This window comes from Bacidia gigantensis, assembly GCF_019456465.1.
Source record: "Bacidia gigantensis strain McMullin 20006 chromosome Unknown contig_246, whole genome shotgun sequence".
NCBI lineage: Eukaryota > Fungi > Ascomycota > Lecanoromycetes > Lecanorales > Ramalinaceae > Bacidia > Bacidia gigantensis.
In genome coordinates this window covers 551843-569028 of record NW_025408602.1, presented here as the reverse complement: position 1 = coordinate 569028, position 17186 = coordinate 551843, and the positions used below count along the sequence as shown (strand labels likewise).

Sequence of the window (17186 nt, the reverse complement as noted above, 5' to 3'; positions counted from 1 at the left end):
TTTCCGGTACGATGATGCAAGTTATGAATCCTTTATCGATAAATCACGTGACTATCTCTCTGCTCCAGCCTGCAACCACTTTCAGCCCTTCTTTTGCTATCTGCGATGCGGAATAGGCGATGGCTCATTTTCTGCGAGGGAAGCAGGCGGGAATACAAAAAGATTTCTCCGCGGGCCTTGATTCGCGACTCTTCGCCATCGACGAGGTTGCTCCCCAAATCACCCAAGGCTGATTCAAAGCATTAACGCACTGCAGGTGGCCCGATATGGAGTCAATTCCCAAGTATCCGCCATAGCATATGATCCGGTTCAGTCAATACTTGCCGTAGGTACTAATGATTCGAAATTCGGAAGCGGCCAAATCTATGTCTTTGGTAGAAAGCGGGTTACCGTAACTCTACGTCTCCCTCGTAAAGCTTCCGTGAAGATCCTTCAATTCTGCTCCGACAAGCTAGTTGCGGTCGATAATAAGAATGAACTGTCCATTTTCTCCCTCCTGAATACGCGTATTCTCACATCATACTCACCGTCCGGGTCAATCACTGCGCTAGCAACAGACCCTACACTAGACTATGCTTTGATTGGCCTCCAAAATGGTTTGTCTATCCAGGCCCCTAAAACTTTGCAAATGATCGATGCTGAAAGATCTGGTAAGGCGAGGTCCTCGCTTATGATATGGACCGACAGAATCTTGCTCCCTGGCGAATTCCATCTCTCTGGAAGGAACAGAATCCTAGAGCTCGTCCAACGCCTGTGGTTACCCTGGCATTCCATCCACGACACATCGGCAACCTACTGGTTGGATACGCTGATGGAGCTATAGTATATTCGTTCCAGCAGAACAAGCCGAGCAAGACATTTCAAACTATTCCATCTTCGAGAGGCGTTCAAGGCTCGGCACGCTTGACACAGGCTATATGGCATCCTACTGGAACTTTTGTGCTGATCGGGCACGAGGACTCGACATTCGTCATTTGGGATGTCAAAGAAGGGAGACAAATACTCGCTCGTACTTTGGATGCAGCCGGTCCTGGCTCGGGAACATCTGTTCAAGGATCAAGTAGTGGAACGAGTGTTATTCGTGAACCGATATTCAAGGTCGCATGGTGTGCCAAAGAAAACCCAGATGATACTGGTCTACTAGTAGCTGGAGGACGTTCAACGACAGACGTGGACAAGGGACTTAATTTCCTTGAACTTGGTGCAACTCCTGTTTATGCTACTTCATCATGGCAAGCCTTGACAGATCATTTTGTGAGGCCGAAGCGTCAATTTGTGTTACCATCCCCTCCAAACGCTCAAGTCGTTGACTTTTGCCTCATACCGAGAAAGACACCCCACTTCGCTGGAGCAAGCGATCCCATAGCTGTCATAGCGCTCCTTGCATCTGGTGAGATGGTGACAATGAGCTTTCCTTCCGGCCATCCCATCACGCCTACAAACCAGCTTCACGTCTCTTTAACGTATGTTCACCCATTCGTGGACCGTATTGCTATGAGCTATGTGGACCGTACCAGATGGCTTGGACTTGTGGAAAAGCGTTTGCAAGGCCCACCAATCTTGAAGGGTGGCGCAGAGGCCAAGCGTTCACTGATGCGCTTTTCTCACCGTAACATTCTTCATACTGCACATGCCGACGGAACAATTCGCCTATATGACGCTGGACATGGCGATGACATCGAAAACGAAGATATTCTGCAAGTGGACGTCGCTCGCGCAGTCGGGCGCTACGATAATGTAGAAATCGTGACTATGTCAATGTCAGGTGCTACCGGAGAGTTAGCAGTAGGTCTGCGCTCTGGCGAAGTGTCTATCTTTCGATGGGACCATAACCAGAATTATGGCCGTGATATACCCCACAAAGAAGCTCGAGGTTTCGGTCTCGAAGCAATACAGGATCGAGCGGAACCTGGCATAAAGGAAGGTCTCTCACCATTAGCTGTCTTTGATCAGCAGCAAGCACCTGTGACAACTATAAAAATGAGTGATGTTGGTTTCGTCTGCGCAGGATTCGAAAGCGGGGCTATCGTCGTAATTGACCTACGGGGGCCTGCAGTGATTTTCGAAACGAATGTCATTGAAGTGTCTTCCCACTCAGGTAAAAAGAGCAGCTTTCGTAGATCAAGCGTCAGTCAGAGTCAAGCAACAAGAGAGTGGCCTACAATCGTAGACTTCGGCGTCATGAGCCTAGAAGGAGAAAGTGAGTTACACGTCTGACGATTACCTTACACAGGAGATAATTGTGCGTAGATTACTCAAGCATCCTCTTGTTTGTGGGTACCAACACAGGCAACCTGCTGACGTTTAAGCTGCTACCCGAGTCGTCCGGTGGGTATGCGGTTAAGATGGCTGGACTCTGCCATCTGAGTGACAGAATCATCTCTATACATCCCATCAATATTGACACGGGGGGTCCGGCAGACGCAGCTCAAGAGATTATTGGTGGTTTACGAAGCGGCACCAAAGTCAATGGAGATGTGCTGGTCATTACAAGCAATGGTGCGCATCTGTTCAGACCTCCGTCTTCGAAAGGAGCCCACAAAAGCTGGGATACAGTTGTCTGCTATCAAGCAGCGGTAGCTCGATTTGAGGCACATACATACGCCTTAGTTGGCGTGTTCGGTGACGGAACGGCAAAAGCATTCTCAATTCCTGGTCTAAAGGAGATCGCGTCTGCAGATATTTCTACGATACTAGACATTCAAAGGCTATCAGAGGCAATCGTAACCCCCATCGGGTACATTTTCGGCTGGATAGGACCGTCTGAGGTGGCAGTGTTAAATGTTTGGGGTACAGGGCAGGACCTGTAAAGCCTTGCTCCCGTTGCATTCACGCAGCCATACTAAGTGGTTTAGGACTCGATCGCTCGATAGAATATTCAACCCGGAATTGTCGGTCCCGCCGAGGCCTACAATATCAAATCTACAATGGATTTCGGGCACGACGCATGTCACCCCTGCAGATATGGACAAGCTGAGTATGATCCCATCGTCTTACACTGACGACTAGACTGAGATCAACTGACAATGAGTAGTCGGAGGACCTGATCGTCCTCCCTCAAAGCGCATGCTCGAGCAGATGCGTGCGGATGAAATAGCAGAACGCCAAGCTGACCGTCAGAAAACCACTAGCCCGTCATCTTCTCATCAATCTGAACAACAGCAAGAGGGCTATTGGGCTTACATGCAAAGGCAGATCCAAGAACGCACTGAAAATCTAGGCTTGGCAGGCGACTCAATGGACAAACTTGAGGATAATAGCTCAGGCTTCGCAAACGACGTCAACAAGTTCGTCAGAGATCAAAAGAAAGCCGCAGTAAAAGGATGTAAGTGCTTGAAGTTGTGTGTTATCTTGACACTAAACTCCGGAAATTATGTTCAATAGACTGACCTACCTAAGATTTGTCAAGCAAGCTTGGACTGTGAAGTGTTTCGACTTGATACCCTCTACCAAGTGCGGGTCCCGTGTTGTGCCAATCATTCCTTCCTAAATGATTGTTTTCAATGAACATATTCTACGACTTGAGATGCCTTCGGACCGCCATCAAGGCGCATAGTCTCAAGCTACATCCGTTCATAGATCTTTTAATTGTCGGCAAAATATATGATGATTTGAGGTGGCTGATTCAAATGAAACCGCTAATCTGCTGGATCTAGTGCAAGGTAAATTGAAGCCTCCATCGGGTTTGCAGCTCTAGTTTACAACAGTCTTTGATCCTGGACGTCTGAAAGTGGCGATGTCGAGGATCAAGCACGACCAAACATCGATGAGCATCAACGTCTACTCTTACGCGACGTGGTAGTGGTTGACGACTCCGAATGGCGAGACGATTTGGCTAAACGACTGAATCACCCTCAGATATCATATTAGCTAGTGGTAGGCATACCCGATCACACAAATGCAGGGGTATGTCCAGCGCCCGACATGGTTCAAGCCTGTTTGATCGAGCAAGAGCTGGCTTTCTCAATTGATTCATCATATATCTTATTCAATGTTAGAAACTGACGGTCCACTATGCAGCTGCATTGTAGGGGCAGCCAAGTAATTCGGACCGTGGCTATGGTGCGTGTTTCCTCCCAGTCTCTCTCCTTTTTCCAGTCATTGCCTCAATTTCTCTTACTGCTCAACTTGAGCTGTTCAAGTTCTCCCTGAATATCAGGACGTTGTGTCTCCTGTTAATACTTGCGTCATATTACCTTCCAGTCATTGTTTCAATTGCTTTACTCCAGAAGACTACAAAGCAAGCTCGTTTGTTCAAGACCAGCAAATTATCGGGCGTAATGTATCACCGTACCTATTCTACGGTTTCTGTCGGTCTCACAAGCCGTGTGGTAATGCGTGTTAAGAATTTGTTCACACTTTCAGATACTCCCTTTTTCCTGAGAGCCTTAATTTCTCGTAGAAGCTGCTTGAACAATCTTCACGTCAGAAATACACATCGCTTATTTGACGAGTGAGCTCTTTGTACAGTCACGCCTTGATCTGCCTCGAGACTGCCCAAATCGAGGACAGTCTCTGCCTGAGCTTTCGCTGCCTCCATGAACGGAAGAAATTCGGTATATGATCGGGGCGAACCCTGGTATTACCTCTGTGATAATGGGCCAGATCCAATCGGATGCAAAATGGCTTCCACAAATAATCAGACAATCATAAATGACCAAAGAACTTGAAGGTCCCAAGCCTTACAATACCCATTGAAGCGTCATTTTTGTTGGGGATACAACAGACATAGGGTTGTCACCATGCACCATGTGTTGATGAGGATTACTAAATACTTAAAATACTTCACCTTTATCTGCATTGTGGTCGACGGTATGGTCATCCATGCTTGATGAGAAGCCTCTTGGTTTCACGCCCGAGCGGCCGGTAGAAATTGCCGCCAAGCCCAAGGGAAAAAGGAAACAATTCCGCTATATTGAAGATGACTAAGCCGGCTTGCGAAATAATCTGCTCTTCTCCAGCACATCAAGAAACAATCAAAATTTTGCTCAACTCAAAAGCATCGGACTGGAGACTCATTAGATATTGGAATGTCATCGTCTCTTGCTCCAGAATGCAACGAAGTCAAAGAGTCCGTATATTTCCTCACTTGTCCCCCTACCGTCGTCCCTAATTTTACAACAGGCGCTACGACTCTTGTTTCCTGAAATGGTATACGGAGAGTATTTCTGCCAATTCCTTTGACACAGATCTAGGACTCAAGGGCTAAAATTTCTAGGTTTCCTCCGCGGAAACGCTAAAGAGAATGAATGCGAGCCTTTGTTTGCGCAATATAAGCAATGTCTTGACGTAAGGCGATTCCAATTAAAGCTTTCCTGGTGAATCTCCGTGAAATTTGGCTAATGGGAGACGCTGTTGTAGAAAGCGTTGAAAGACAAGGGCATTAATCAGATCTTGGAGGAGGCGAAGAGCGACATGTCGGATACGGATGCTAAACATCTTGTAGGACGATGTAAGTGTGAATATAGAGCTTTTCGGTTTGACTAACTCGGTGTAGGATTGAGGGGTTGGATTTGGGAAGGAAGAAACGTAACGCCACTCGATTTTGAGGCCTCAGAATAATGCGACCGGGGGCCGGTGGAACTTGGACCCAATGCGATATTCTCTGCTCTGAGGGGCTAGCTTCTGAAGTACGAAGCCTTCAAGGCTTGGTCAAAGGCGCAGGTAAGCGACAGGAGCCTGGACTGGGATAAATTCAACTCCGACTCCAGCTACGCTGAGAAGCGTAGCCATTTTCAAAGACCACGCGATGGATATCTACGCTCCATTGTAAGATATGTATTATAGCAGGTAAAAGTAGTTTGCACAGAGATACATCTACTTATGAGACAAACTAAAACTAACAATTCTTCTCGCGCAATTTGAGTTGAATCAAATCACTCTCGAATGTTGAGGACTGCAACGAATGTTCCGCGTGAATGATCCTTCGACATGGAATGCACTAAGTGAACATCTCCCCCAGCTTTATCAAGGCCGAGTCACACCAGCTTGGTTCCTCCACATGGCTATTCAGTAGTAGTATGGATTGGCAGGGTCTGTCAAGTCGAACACAACGGCAGAATGCGGCTTACCCCCACCTCTGTTTGTATAAGGTGTTGTGAAGTCAATGCTTCGATTGAAGTGCAACGACCCATCGTCATTGATGTCAATGTACTGCGCCTTGAAGTCTGCCGGCGTATTGATGAGACCGATGTCGCCAGTTTGGACGAAATAATCGGTGACGACAATATGCTTCGCGTCCGGGGTGACCTTTATGTAGTGCGGGCCAATAAGTGGCTGTTGTTCATCGGGGTCATCTAGGCGCTTGACGTTGGAGAGATCGGAGATGTCAAGGGCGGCGACGTGATTTCCGGTTGTGATGGTAAGGTAGATAAACTTACCGTCTTTGGTAATATCCGAGCTGGTGGATTTCAACATCAGTCATAGAGGAGATTGCCCGTTGGAAACAGTGCCTACTAGATTGCTGTCGTATCGCGTGCCTTTGGGCCTAGGTCGTACAGCAGCTGAGCAGTGCCTTGCTTGCCATTGGCGTCGGTCTTGAATGGGTAGATGATCCAGACTTGACCGAGATGCACGGCAGTTGCCAGGGCAGCTGAGTCGGGGTTACCGGGAATGAACTTGACGTCTTGAATACCGCCCCCTGGAGCGAAGATGTCGTTAGCTAGTACTGAGTAGACTCACTGCCCGGAATTTCAAATGGATTGGCTCTTTATGTTGACTTACGTCAGGAATAGTGATGGTACTGATAATACTCCGGCTGCTCAGTTTCCAAAGACGTAAGGTATTGTCTCTAATGATCCCCAAGCTAGGTTTCAATATTGATAGAGGCACAATGTAGTCGGAGGTGAGGATGATGTCTTTGTCGAAGTCAATACTGAGGCCGTGCGGGTTGAAGTTGTCGGCAAAAATGTTGACTTGAGACGCAACATCTTGTGGATGCTGTCCAATAATGTCGAAGTTGTTGTCGGTCTCGACGAGGCGTCCGGGAGAAGTACCACCCGCCGCTGATGCCGTCAGTCAGATGTCTTCGACGTTGGATAGGTTGCCAAGATGTTTGGTTTGTACTCACATCCCATGTACGTGATTAAGAAACCGCTGCATGTTTTAGTCATAGTCGACTGACTCGCCTAATTTGGGTTCGTCAGGGTCTGAAGACTTACCCATCGGGTTTGGCGCGAATCTCGTCAGTGATCGCAGCTGTCAGAGCGCGATTGCTCTTCTTGAAAGAGGGTCGATATGGGTCGGACACGTCAAAGTAATAAGCCGTGTCCTGAGCTTAATGAGTACTAGGATATTGTTTTGCAAGGTAGTGCCTGCCGTACCTGAGTTTTGAGGAGGGAAAGAAGGCCGCCTCCAACGAGAGTCTTTCCGTCAAGGGTAGTGCCAAGATGGTGTGGGCTGTTGCCGCTGGTGGGCACATCGGTCAACCAGATGAACTCTCCAAATGTGTCCTGAAGATAATTTAGTATTCGCTGTTCATTCATTGTATCCTCCGTGCTCACGTCATCGAGGCTGTAAGTCGCGAGAAAGTCTGTAATTTCGTAGTCAGCCACAGCAAGAGCACTGGTGGTGCAGGTTAGGTACCTGCATGGTCGTTATCGCCGGCTCCAGTCCAGAAGTAGCCAATCTTCTTCGGCTTGATATCACTTCCTTGGAAAGGAGGACTGTCCTTAGGCGGGGTTGGAGCTTGAAGTACCGGAGTCGGCGGCACTAAGGTGCTGAGTGGGTCGTCGAATCCAGGTACTGAAGGTATTATCGGCGGTAGAGATATCTGCGGTACTGGGTCTGGTTCCGCCTCTGGCATTGGAGATGCAAAAGCAATGGCTGTCAGGTGGCTGGTGGCCACAGCTAGCAGCAGCTTTCGTCCAGTCATTCTGAGAAAGTAATGCAACACGTCAGGGGTCGGGTCTACTGCCGATGTAGATGAGGAATGACAGGTGCAGATAAAAGAGAAGCTTTGAGAAAGTAAGAGAGGATAATGAGGTAGTTTCCACCTTATATGATATGCGGAGGGACGGTTGTTCACTTTTCTGCCAGCAGGAAGTGCCGTCGACTATAGAAAGTGGGGTCGCCTGAATCCGTAGAGCTATATTGGAGACATTCAAGGAACTTCTACTGAAAAGACTTTAGTCTGCTGATCAGAAAGCGTCTGTGAGCAGCGTCGTGACAAAGCCGATGTCTAGCGGGTCTGTGAGAGGCAACGCTTGCCAGATGCGTATCTTTGACGACGATCATCATTTGATCAAGGTCAAATGCCGTCGTTGACCCTGTCGTAAATGAATGCTTTGGCATTGCAGAAGCTTTTGCGTGGCTGCAAGTGCCGTCACTGCCCAACTCTTTCGCAAAGAAAACTCGCCTTTAGGCCCCCACACTATGTGCAGTGTGGACAGTGACAGGCAACTGTCGAAACCAAGCAATAAAAAGTAGCTCAGCGTGAACAAGGATAATGGCATGTAATATGCAATAGAGGAATTTGCAAGCAGAACGAATGGAGACGTGATGCACGTCAAACCCCTTACGGCAGCGCCTGGTCGGCACTCACAGGTCATGCAGCGGATGAAATTGATAATAGAGAAATCGCTCGTGAGTAAATTTTCTAAAGAGATGAAATGATTCCGATCTCAAATCGTTGTCTTGCAGCTATTTTCAGTAGCATGACTGAATTGCAAAGAATCTCATTCAATTTGGTAAGAATTGTAGAAGCTGAATGCCTGGTATCAAGTTGAAGTAAAATATGTTTGTAGGGTTCAAAGTAGACACACACAGACAGGTCCAACCCTGAATCTTTCACGACGAGGGAACGTTAGGCAACGCTGGAATCGGAGATTTGAAAGTGAACCAACCTCGTGCTTCAATTTGGGAGTGTTGGATGTCGTTTGACATAAGAGTGACTTTGCAGACAGGGGTACAGCCAAAATGGGGTATATAGACCGTTGCTAAGCACAGCGTGCATTATGTTGGAAACATTTTGGGCAAGCGTAGGCCCGTCGACGGCGTAACGCCCCATCAACCACTTCCGCAATAGAGACAGCAAATGACGGAATCGTGGAGAGATGTGAACTTACCAGGCGTGAGAGCTTAGCAGGAATACATTTGGGGTAAGGTGACAGGAAATTGTGGACTAAAGGGGCATGTCGTGCTCGCAGGGTCTGGTACTATGCCATTCTTGGGATTTTGAGAAAGGTTAAAGGATAGAATGTCATTTCGAGACTTTGCATGGCCTGAAGCTCCGCTGACAGCCTGGTACGAAGTGGTTGTCCAGATCTCCCAAACTTCAATGCACGCGGCAAGAGATCCTTGCTGTTTTGCTCGGTCGACGCTCAGGACAGCAGGCACGCTGTGTCTTGAGATATTGATGCTCCGACAGCCTGACAGTCACAAAGCATCTCGAGCTTCTTGAATGGAATAATAACAAAGCCTTTGAGACGTGAGAGTGGCAGTCTGGACATTACATGCAAATATAGACAGGTTTGCGTGCTGAGGAGGAGTGTGAATAGAGCTTGCTTAGTCATGAAGCCAGCGCTAGCCCCGTCGGGTGCTTGCTCGTCCTTGCCTGGTCGCGAGCCACGAGAATCTGTTATCGTTGTTGGAATTGCTCTATATGAAAAAGCGGCGAGATTGCGTATTTGATTTGAATCATTAGCTTGTTGATACTCTCTCATGTGATGAAGCACATGTAGGACGTTCAAGCGACCGTGACTTGCATCGGGGAATAAACACCGCCAAGGATCTAGCGAGCACGACATTGACTCCGGTATGAGGCCATTCCCCCAAGAGCGCCATCACGTAATCTGGAGCACGTCTCTCTACTCGTTGCTGATTGAAACAAGCATTTGCTGCACAAGACAACCTGGTGAGTGATCGCTCTTACGAGTCTGGTTTGGAAATACTAGGCCAGCTACGTCCAAGATCATTGCTTCTGTTGCTTGGCTCATCTATGCAGCTGCCTATTCAGGAGCTATGACCTTAGCTTTCAATCACGTCTTCGCGTGTCTTTTTCATGATGGCTGCAGGAAGGGAAATTGCATGCTCATGTCAGGGCAGAAATGGGAAAGACTGAAGTAGCACTCATGCACTCAGAAACTTAGTCTGAATGCATCTCTTGCTCGAGGATCGAGACTATTTGTTGCCTGCATCGTGCTGCTTCTGCTTTCTTTTTCTTGCACTGACTGCGTCTTTCCGAAGACGAGAAGCGTGCTCTCCTCCCCGCAAGTAACAAGCTTTGGAATATCTAATCATCCGACATGAAGCTGGCAGCTCTTTCCCTGCTGCTCTTGATTGGCGCAGCTTTAGCCACACCTACGCCTGCAAGCGACCCGGCAGAGGAGATAAAGCTCAAGCGAGCAACAAGTAAGCATCTACGACCAATACTCGAGAAACGACAGCAGTTCTCGCAAGGTCAACCTGTCGACGGTAAAGGCAAAGGAGCTCCCATCTTGGGTACGTTGTGCCATTCACCCTATCCACAAACTTCCTCAAGCCAGCCAAATTCCCACTAACCTTTGTCACAAGGTGGCACAAACAAGCAGATTGACCTACAGAATCCTGATGGTCTCGGCGCACAATCAACAGACAATGGAGTTGTCCCAAACCTGAAATGGAGCTTTTCTGACTCCAAGACGAGAGTGTTCCCTGGAGGTTGGGTGCGTGAACAAGTCATTACAGACTTACCTGCAAGTCACGACATTGCTGCAGCCCAGCAACATCTCAGTAAAGGCGCGGTCAGGCAGCTTCACTGGCACCGAGTGGTAATATTTTTTTCATTTTTCAACGTGAGAATGGAAGCTTACCAGATGCAGGCAGAATGGGGTTACGTGTACGCTGGTTCTGTCCGAATTTCAGCAGTCGACGAAGACGGCAAGAATCAAGTGGACGACCTGCAAGTGGGTGACATCTGGTACTTTCCGAAGGGGGAGGCCCATACAATACAAGGTATATGGCGTCTGGAGAAAGAGACGAGATCATGACTCACTTTCTCCAGGTCTTGCCGAGGAAAGTGAGTATCTTTTAGCGTTTGACGATGGTAAGGGCTTCACGTGAGAGTGATTTTGACCAGCATGCTGAAACCACTGTAGGAAACTTTGATGCAACAGGGTGAGTTCCCAACCCCAGAGACGCTCATGTCGTAAATCTAAGAGATTAGCACAACTTTCAACGTGGACGACTGGCTTGCGCACACACCGATCGACATCGTCGCAAAGAATTTTGGTGTCTCTACAGACGTCTTCAAGGCCATCCCGACCCCCGATCCGTACATCTTCAAATCCAACGTCACCAACGGTACGATAGAGAGCCCCAACGGCCAGCTCACCGGCAATAGTTCCTATGTCTACCACCTGTCCCAAGTTACAACTCCCCCAGCTCCAGGCGGCGGAGGAACGCTCGCCAAGGTTGACTCGAGAAACTTTCCAATCGCTACCACGATAGCCGCGGCGATTGTGACGCTAGAGCCAAAGGGTTTGAGGGAGCTACATTGGCATCCTAATGTACGCACATCCCCTGTAGAAAGATAAAGTTGATTGAAGGTCTAGGCCGAGGAATGGCTTTATTTCCACCAAGGCACTGCCCGTGCAACCATTTTCCTTGGTGGCGCGATCGCACGTACTTTCGACTTTTCAGCCGGCGATACTGCGGTATTCCCCGATAACAGCGGCCATTATGTCGAAAACACGTCTGAAACGGAGAAATTGATTTGGATTGAATTGTATAAGAGCGAGCGCGTGGCGGACGTGAGTCTAACGCAGTGGTTAGCGCTGACTCCACCGGACATTGTGGCTGCAACGCTGAAGATTCCGTTGAGTGTGGTCAAAAGTTTGAAGAAGGAGAAGCAGAGTTTGCTTGCTGCCCAGAAATGAATGGGCCCTCGCCTTGATAGAGTAAGAACATGCAGATGTAAGCGCAAGAAGGCTGTGTAGCCATTAAAACATGTAATGTCGGGTATACGGTCTTCTCCAGCACAGAGATACCTGTCGAGCTAGAACAGGCTCGAGAAGGCTTCTCAATTGTATATGAGCCCGTTTGTACAATCCACGTCGCCCTTAACTTGGCCGTTCTCGGCATTCGGACTCATTAGAGCATTCATCTACTTGGTTCTTGTACATCAAAATGCCTTTTTTGATCGAACACCTTTGATTCCGGGATGCTTCTGAGTGGTACAGACTCGGTTCATGTTGTTAGACATCAAGCATGGAAAGTCTGACAGATCAAGAAACCACTTTAAGGGCTCGCTAGCGCGCCGTGCTACGTGCCCGCGTTGGAACCTTAATATACGCGTTTTCCATTAAGAGGGCTTTGGAGCATATCGGCTCATTTGAAATCCGTTCGAACAACAAGCTCATGATGCCTCATGCGACACTTCCTGATACAATGTCGTCGTCTCAAGCTGATAGAGGAGATAATACCCTACCAGACGCGCCACCCATTGACGGCGAAGAAGCAAGCGATGAATCACCAGCGACACTTGTCGATAATGGAGGCCGAAAGGCAGACGTAAAGCTAGAGGATCTATTCAATGATGATGACGACTCAGATGACGAGTTCCGAAGCTCGAGCAATGATACTGGCAAAGTCGAGAGCAGCCCACCGGCTGCCCCCATGTAAGGGCCCATATTCAGCATCCTTGAGATCAATTACTCAATGCCATGGTCCAGTCAAGCCGTACCCTCTGCAAAGTACACAGACCCCGAAATAATGCTAGCCTTCTATCAACGATTGTTCCCCTTTCGATATCTCTTCCAATGGCTCAACCACTCAATCAAACCCTCCAACGACTTCGCACACCGCGAATTCGCCTTCACACTCCAGAACGACGCATACCTCCGCTACCAAAGCTTTCCAACCGGTGATCTGTAAGCCTCCATTCTCGTATCCCATTCCCACAAATTCAAACCAACTGATACACCCGCATAGCCTCCGCAAACAAGTCCTTCAACTAAACCCCTCCCGCTTCGAAATAGGCCCCATCTACAGCACCAACCCGCGCGACCGCAAAACCCTCCGCAAATCCACCGCCTTCCGACCCATCGCTAAAGAACTTGTCTTCGATCTCGACCTCACAGACTATGACTCCATCCGTACCTGCTGCACCAAAGCCAACATCTGCCACAAATGCTGGACCTTCGTCAGTATGGCCGTCAAATGCGTCGACGCCAGCCTCCGCGCCGACTTCGGCTTCCAGCACATTATGTGGGTTTATTCCGGCCGCCGAGGCGCACACGCCTGGATCTCCGATAAGCGGGCGCGGAACATGGACGATGCGCGGCGCAGAGCACTAGCCGGCTATCTCGAAGTGATCAAAGGCGGGGACCAGTCGGGCAAGAAAGTCAACGTCAAACGGCCTTTGCACCCGCATCTCGCACGAAGTCTCGACATCCTGAAAGAATATTTCGCCACTGCCATCCTTGAGGACCAAGACCCCTTCGCCACTCACGAGGGCGCAGAACGCCTCCTCAATCTCCTCCCCGACAGGTCTCTCACGGATGCGTTGCGGAAGAAATGGGCGGCCTCCCCGCACCGCTCGAGCACGTATAAATGGTCGGACATCGACAGCGTGGCGAAATCTGGTGCTTCGAAAAGTCTAGACGGGAAGGCGCTGCTGGAGGCGAAACAGGATATTGTGCTCGAGTACACGTATCCGAGGTTGGATGTGGAGGTCAGTAAGAAGCAGATTCATTTGTTGAAGAGCCCGTTTGTGGTGCATCCTGGGACCGGGAAGGTATGCGTGCCGATTGATTTGGAGAAGGTGGAGAAATTTGATCCGTTGGGAGTGCCCACGGTGACAGAGTTATTAGGCGAGATTGATGAATTTGGTCAGGGGATGGCAGGGGGTGAGGAAGAGGGGGTTGCGGGGAAGAAGGTGGCGGATTATGAGAAGACGAGTTTGAAGCCTTACGTGGAGTATTTCAAGCGGCATGTGGGGGAATTGCTCAAGGCAGAGCAGGGAGGTGTGAAGAGGGAAAGGGAAGAGGATGGCATGGAGTTTTAAGAATATGGAATTCAGACCATCCGAGTGACCTTACGGGGTTTGAATATAAGTTCTCAATGCTTCAAATTGCTCGCTATCATATGCCGAACAATGCCTTTGCTATGCATGCATACCATTCCATGTTTCCCGACAGTACTTTCAAAAAATGGTCCGCCACCGCTCAGGGGTATTCAAGATCAGAAGCCGAAGCCGAACACTCCATACGCCACGCGGTCCGCACGATCAACGCTGGCAAAAGCATTGCACGATATCAGGAGAAGATGATAGAGGCCAACAACTCCAACCCTGACAAGCAGCCAACATCAGACAGGCAAAGAAGCCTCCTGCTCTTCGCTCTCCGCCTCCTCCAGCTCGGCGTCAAAGTCGTCTTCGTCAAAGTCACTCCAGCCATCACCCTCCTGCTTTGGTCCATCCTCGACTGGATCCTCATTCCCCGCTTGCGGGTCTGTCGTTCCGTCGTTCGAATCAACTAGGGTTGTCTGACTTAATGAGGTACCAGTAGTCTGCTTCTTCTTCACCTTTTCGTCGTCGGACTCTTCACCGCTTTCATAGTCTTCTCTACTCCGTTTCTTAGCCCGAATACTAACGGTGCTCGCGTTGCTAGCTTGACTGGCATTACTTTTGTTGTCGTCGTCTTCCTCTTCGTCCTCGCTGCCAAGGAAGTCTTGGAGGGCGGCGTCCATTTCATCCCAGTCTTCTTTTGTACCGACGGGGCTTTTGTTGTCATATTCGAATTCAGCGGTCTCGCCTGAGTCAACTTCAGATTCATGATCGTCGTCTAGAGGCGGAGTCCTTGTGGTAAGCCTAAGCTTTACGGGCTTGCCATCAATTCTCTCCGGGGTTTCTACTTCGCCTTCATCGGAATCCTCGTCAATCTGGGAGTCATCATCGGTGTTACTGTACGAGTCCTCATCCAAGAAAGAAGCATCGTCTTTTGGCCCTTCGATGTCTAAGAGGTATGGGTCTTCATCGAGGTTCATCCACGAACTGAAGCAATCCTCTAGCCAATGGCGACTGACGATACTAATGTCCCAATTGCGCTTATGTTGCGCTAATTTGACCTTGTCCGTCCTTTTGGGGGCTGCAACAAGATGCGTCGTCCGCTTCGTCACCTTTGAATCAATTCTGGCGCCGAACTCGGCGGCTTGTATGCCCCAATCAGTTGTCCTCATGTCTACGTTCTGAGGAAAGAGAGCTGAGAAGACGATGACCGTACCTGCGAGTACATTTGACTTGACCCGAGGCATGATGTCCTTGATGTCTGGCACTAGGTCGAGATCGGACGTCTCAGGGCCAATCTTTCTCTTGTGAACTCCACGAAGTTGGCCCAGGCGACCGCCCTGGGAAGATGCTACCTGTTGTTTGTGTGCTTCAAAGAAAGCCTTGTGTACCGCGCCAAGGTGGCTCTCCAATTTGTACAATTCTTGGTCTTGATCATGCAAAAGATTCTGCTTTGGTCTTTCCGACTCACTGGACTTCTCGGATACCGATTTGCTTTCGTCGTTCTCATCTTTCGTGGTCTCGGCAGCAGCATTTGCCCCTTCTTCTTCAAGCATCTTTTGTTTCTTAAGCAGCGGTCTTTCTTCGACCTGCGCCGCTATAGTCTCGTCTTGTTGTGTCGACTGCGCCGTCCTGTTGGCAGGATCATCTGCACCTCCCATTGCAACGAGCCGATCCAGAGGTGAAGCGGTACTGTCTACGAGATTCTGTTGCAGAACTTCGGCTGCTTCGGCCGGATTGACGTGTTGGTCGCCGTTAGTCGATGGCTCTGGTTCTTTGGTCTCAGTACCTTCTGTCGAATCACTAGCCGTTTCAGGAGCTTTGAGCCTGGTCTTCGGTATCTTGAGCTCCGGCTTCTTGGGCAAAAAGCTTGAGTTGATATCACCTATGCCCACAAAAAAGTCATACGCCTTGACTTTGATAAGATTGGGACTCCACTTCCAAACATCAGCGCGATCATCTATGATAACCACCATTTTAGTATCCACAGGAAAGAGTCTTTGCAGGCTCTTTACATTCATGCTACCACTTTCATTGCGGCTCAGGATGCGATCTCCAAAGATTCGATGATCAGGGTCCACAATCTCTGCGATGTTTTGGGCATATAGCCTCGTGCCCATTGTGTAGATGTGGAGCTCATAGAGCTGCGATACGTTCTCAAGAAACTTTCGCAAGCCGGGTCGAAGCTTGACAAAGTAAAAACATCCTCTATTCCCAGGTCCATCATCTTTCAGTAAAAAGGACTTGACGTCTTTCACAGCTTCGTGATTCGGATTGCTTTCGTCCTTTTGCCAGTCTGCTACAGTTGGGTCAACCGTAGCATGGATTATCGTCTGGTCTAAATCGACAACGAGAGATAGCTTTTTACTTGCTAGGAGCCTTCTCTTGGCTTCCTCTTCCATCGTCGTCGCTGTCGCCGTGCTGACAGTAAGGGAAACGTTGTCATGGACCATGTTGATGGTCGCACGGGATGAGTCGAGCTGCTCTGTCACATACGACGACCTAGAAATGGTTAGATAATTTCGTGCGTTCTGACCAAATGTTCGGGACCTACTGGGTCATGTCTTTGCCGCAGTTTGCACACATGCCGCCGAATTGTACGCTGTGTGTACATGGTTCCTCAATCTCTGCTATTATTTCTCTACCACACATGTCAGGGTCTTACGACTCTGACGAAGCCTAAGAGTGGTCCTACCTTGAATGGGCGATGACTGTGCCTTTCTTCACCTTCCATGCTTTTAGTTTCCCTTCGACATTGGACTCGAACCTCGTGGGGAAAGTCCTTTCGACCTGGAGATCATTGCCCAATCCATCTCCTTCTGATACCGTCGATTTGAACGTGTACGCGAACAGTGGAGCAAACCTCTCGACATCGTCGTTGGGCTGCTTGAGAAGCTCTGTGACGGTGATTGGGTAATGAAGGCTAGCCGGGAGTTGCAACAGCATTGACAGTGGATTTGACCGGGAGGTTTCGTGATTTCATGAGGGAAACGAAGAAGGTCCTAAATGTGAATAAGTAGCTGGGTGAAAGAGTTGAGTCGCGTGCCTTGACAGAGAGGATTTTGGTGCCGATGTGGCGCTGGAAGCAGGTGAGGAGTCAATGGAGAGCTGGAGGATGAGAAAGACTTGTCAGGAGTATGATTGACGAGCCAAGTTAAGTGCGAAAGCTCTCAGCAATGATGCGCAACGATCTAGTAGGTGA

At 49.1% G+C, this 17186-nt stretch overlaps 5 protein-coding genes across 5 annotated transcripts; 3 read left to right on the top strand and 2 right to left on the bottom strand.

Moving 5' to 3' along the window:
* Positions 1 to 119: 119 nt before the first annotated feature.
* KY384_005835 (uncharacterized protein) lies at positions 120 to 3656 on the top strand (the record flags this gene model as incomplete). Its single annotated transcript, XM_044814333.1, has 7 exons — positions 120 to 206; positions 257 to 596; positions 656 to 2200; positions 2251 to 2806; positions 2856 to 2977; positions 3035 to 3325; positions 3580 to 3656. The coding sequence occupies 7 exons, from the start codon at positions 120 to 122 to the stop codon at positions 3654 to 3656; spliced, it is 3018 nt and encodes a 1005-aa protein (XP_044668483.1).
* A 2353-nt stretch (positions 3657 to 6009) lies between these two features.
* Positions 6010 to 7873, bottom strand: KY384_005834 (uncharacterized protein; the record flags this gene model as incomplete). Its single annotated transcript, XM_044814332.1, has 7 exons — positions 6010 to 6400; positions 6499 to 6640; positions 6744 to 7004; positions 7070 to 7095; positions 7161 to 7270; positions 7323 to 7531; positions 7585 to 7873. The coding sequence occupies 7 exons, from the start codon at positions 7871 to 7873 to the stop codon at positions 6010 to 6012; spliced, it is 1428 nt and encodes a 475-aa protein (XP_044668482.1).
* Positions 7874 to 10244: 2371 nt separating this feature from the next.
* Positions 10245 to 11855, top strand: KY384_005833 (uncharacterized protein; the record flags this gene model as incomplete). The annotated part of the gene is made up of 6 exons (XM_044814331.1): positions 10245 to 10440; positions 10513 to 10932; positions 10982 to 11023; positions 11076 to 11094; positions 11144 to 11486; positions 11532 to 11855. 6 exons carry the CDS (start codon positions 10245 to 10247, stop codon positions 11853 to 11855), a joined length of 1344 nt encoding a protein of 447 aa, XP_044668481.1.
* Positions 11856 to 12366: 511 nt separating this feature from the next.
* KY384_005832 (uncharacterized protein) lies at positions 12367 to 13984 on the top strand (the record flags this gene model as incomplete). Its single annotated transcript, XM_044814330.1, has 3 exons — positions 12367 to 12596; positions 12651 to 12848; positions 12910 to 13984. 3 exons carry the CDS (start codon positions 12367 to 12369, stop codon positions 13982 to 13984), a joined length of 1503 nt encoding a protein of 500 aa, XP_044668480.1.
* A 302-nt stretch (positions 13985 to 14286) lies between these two features.
* Positions 14287 to 16930, bottom strand: KY384_005831 (uncharacterized protein; the record flags this gene model as incomplete). The annotated part of the gene is made up of 2 exons (XM_044814329.1): positions 14287 to 16486; positions 16680 to 16930. 2 exons carry the CDS (start codon positions 16928 to 16930, stop codon positions 14287 to 14289), a joined length of 2451 nt encoding a protein of 816 aa, XP_044668479.1.
* Positions 16931 to 17186: the final 256 nt, after the last annotated feature.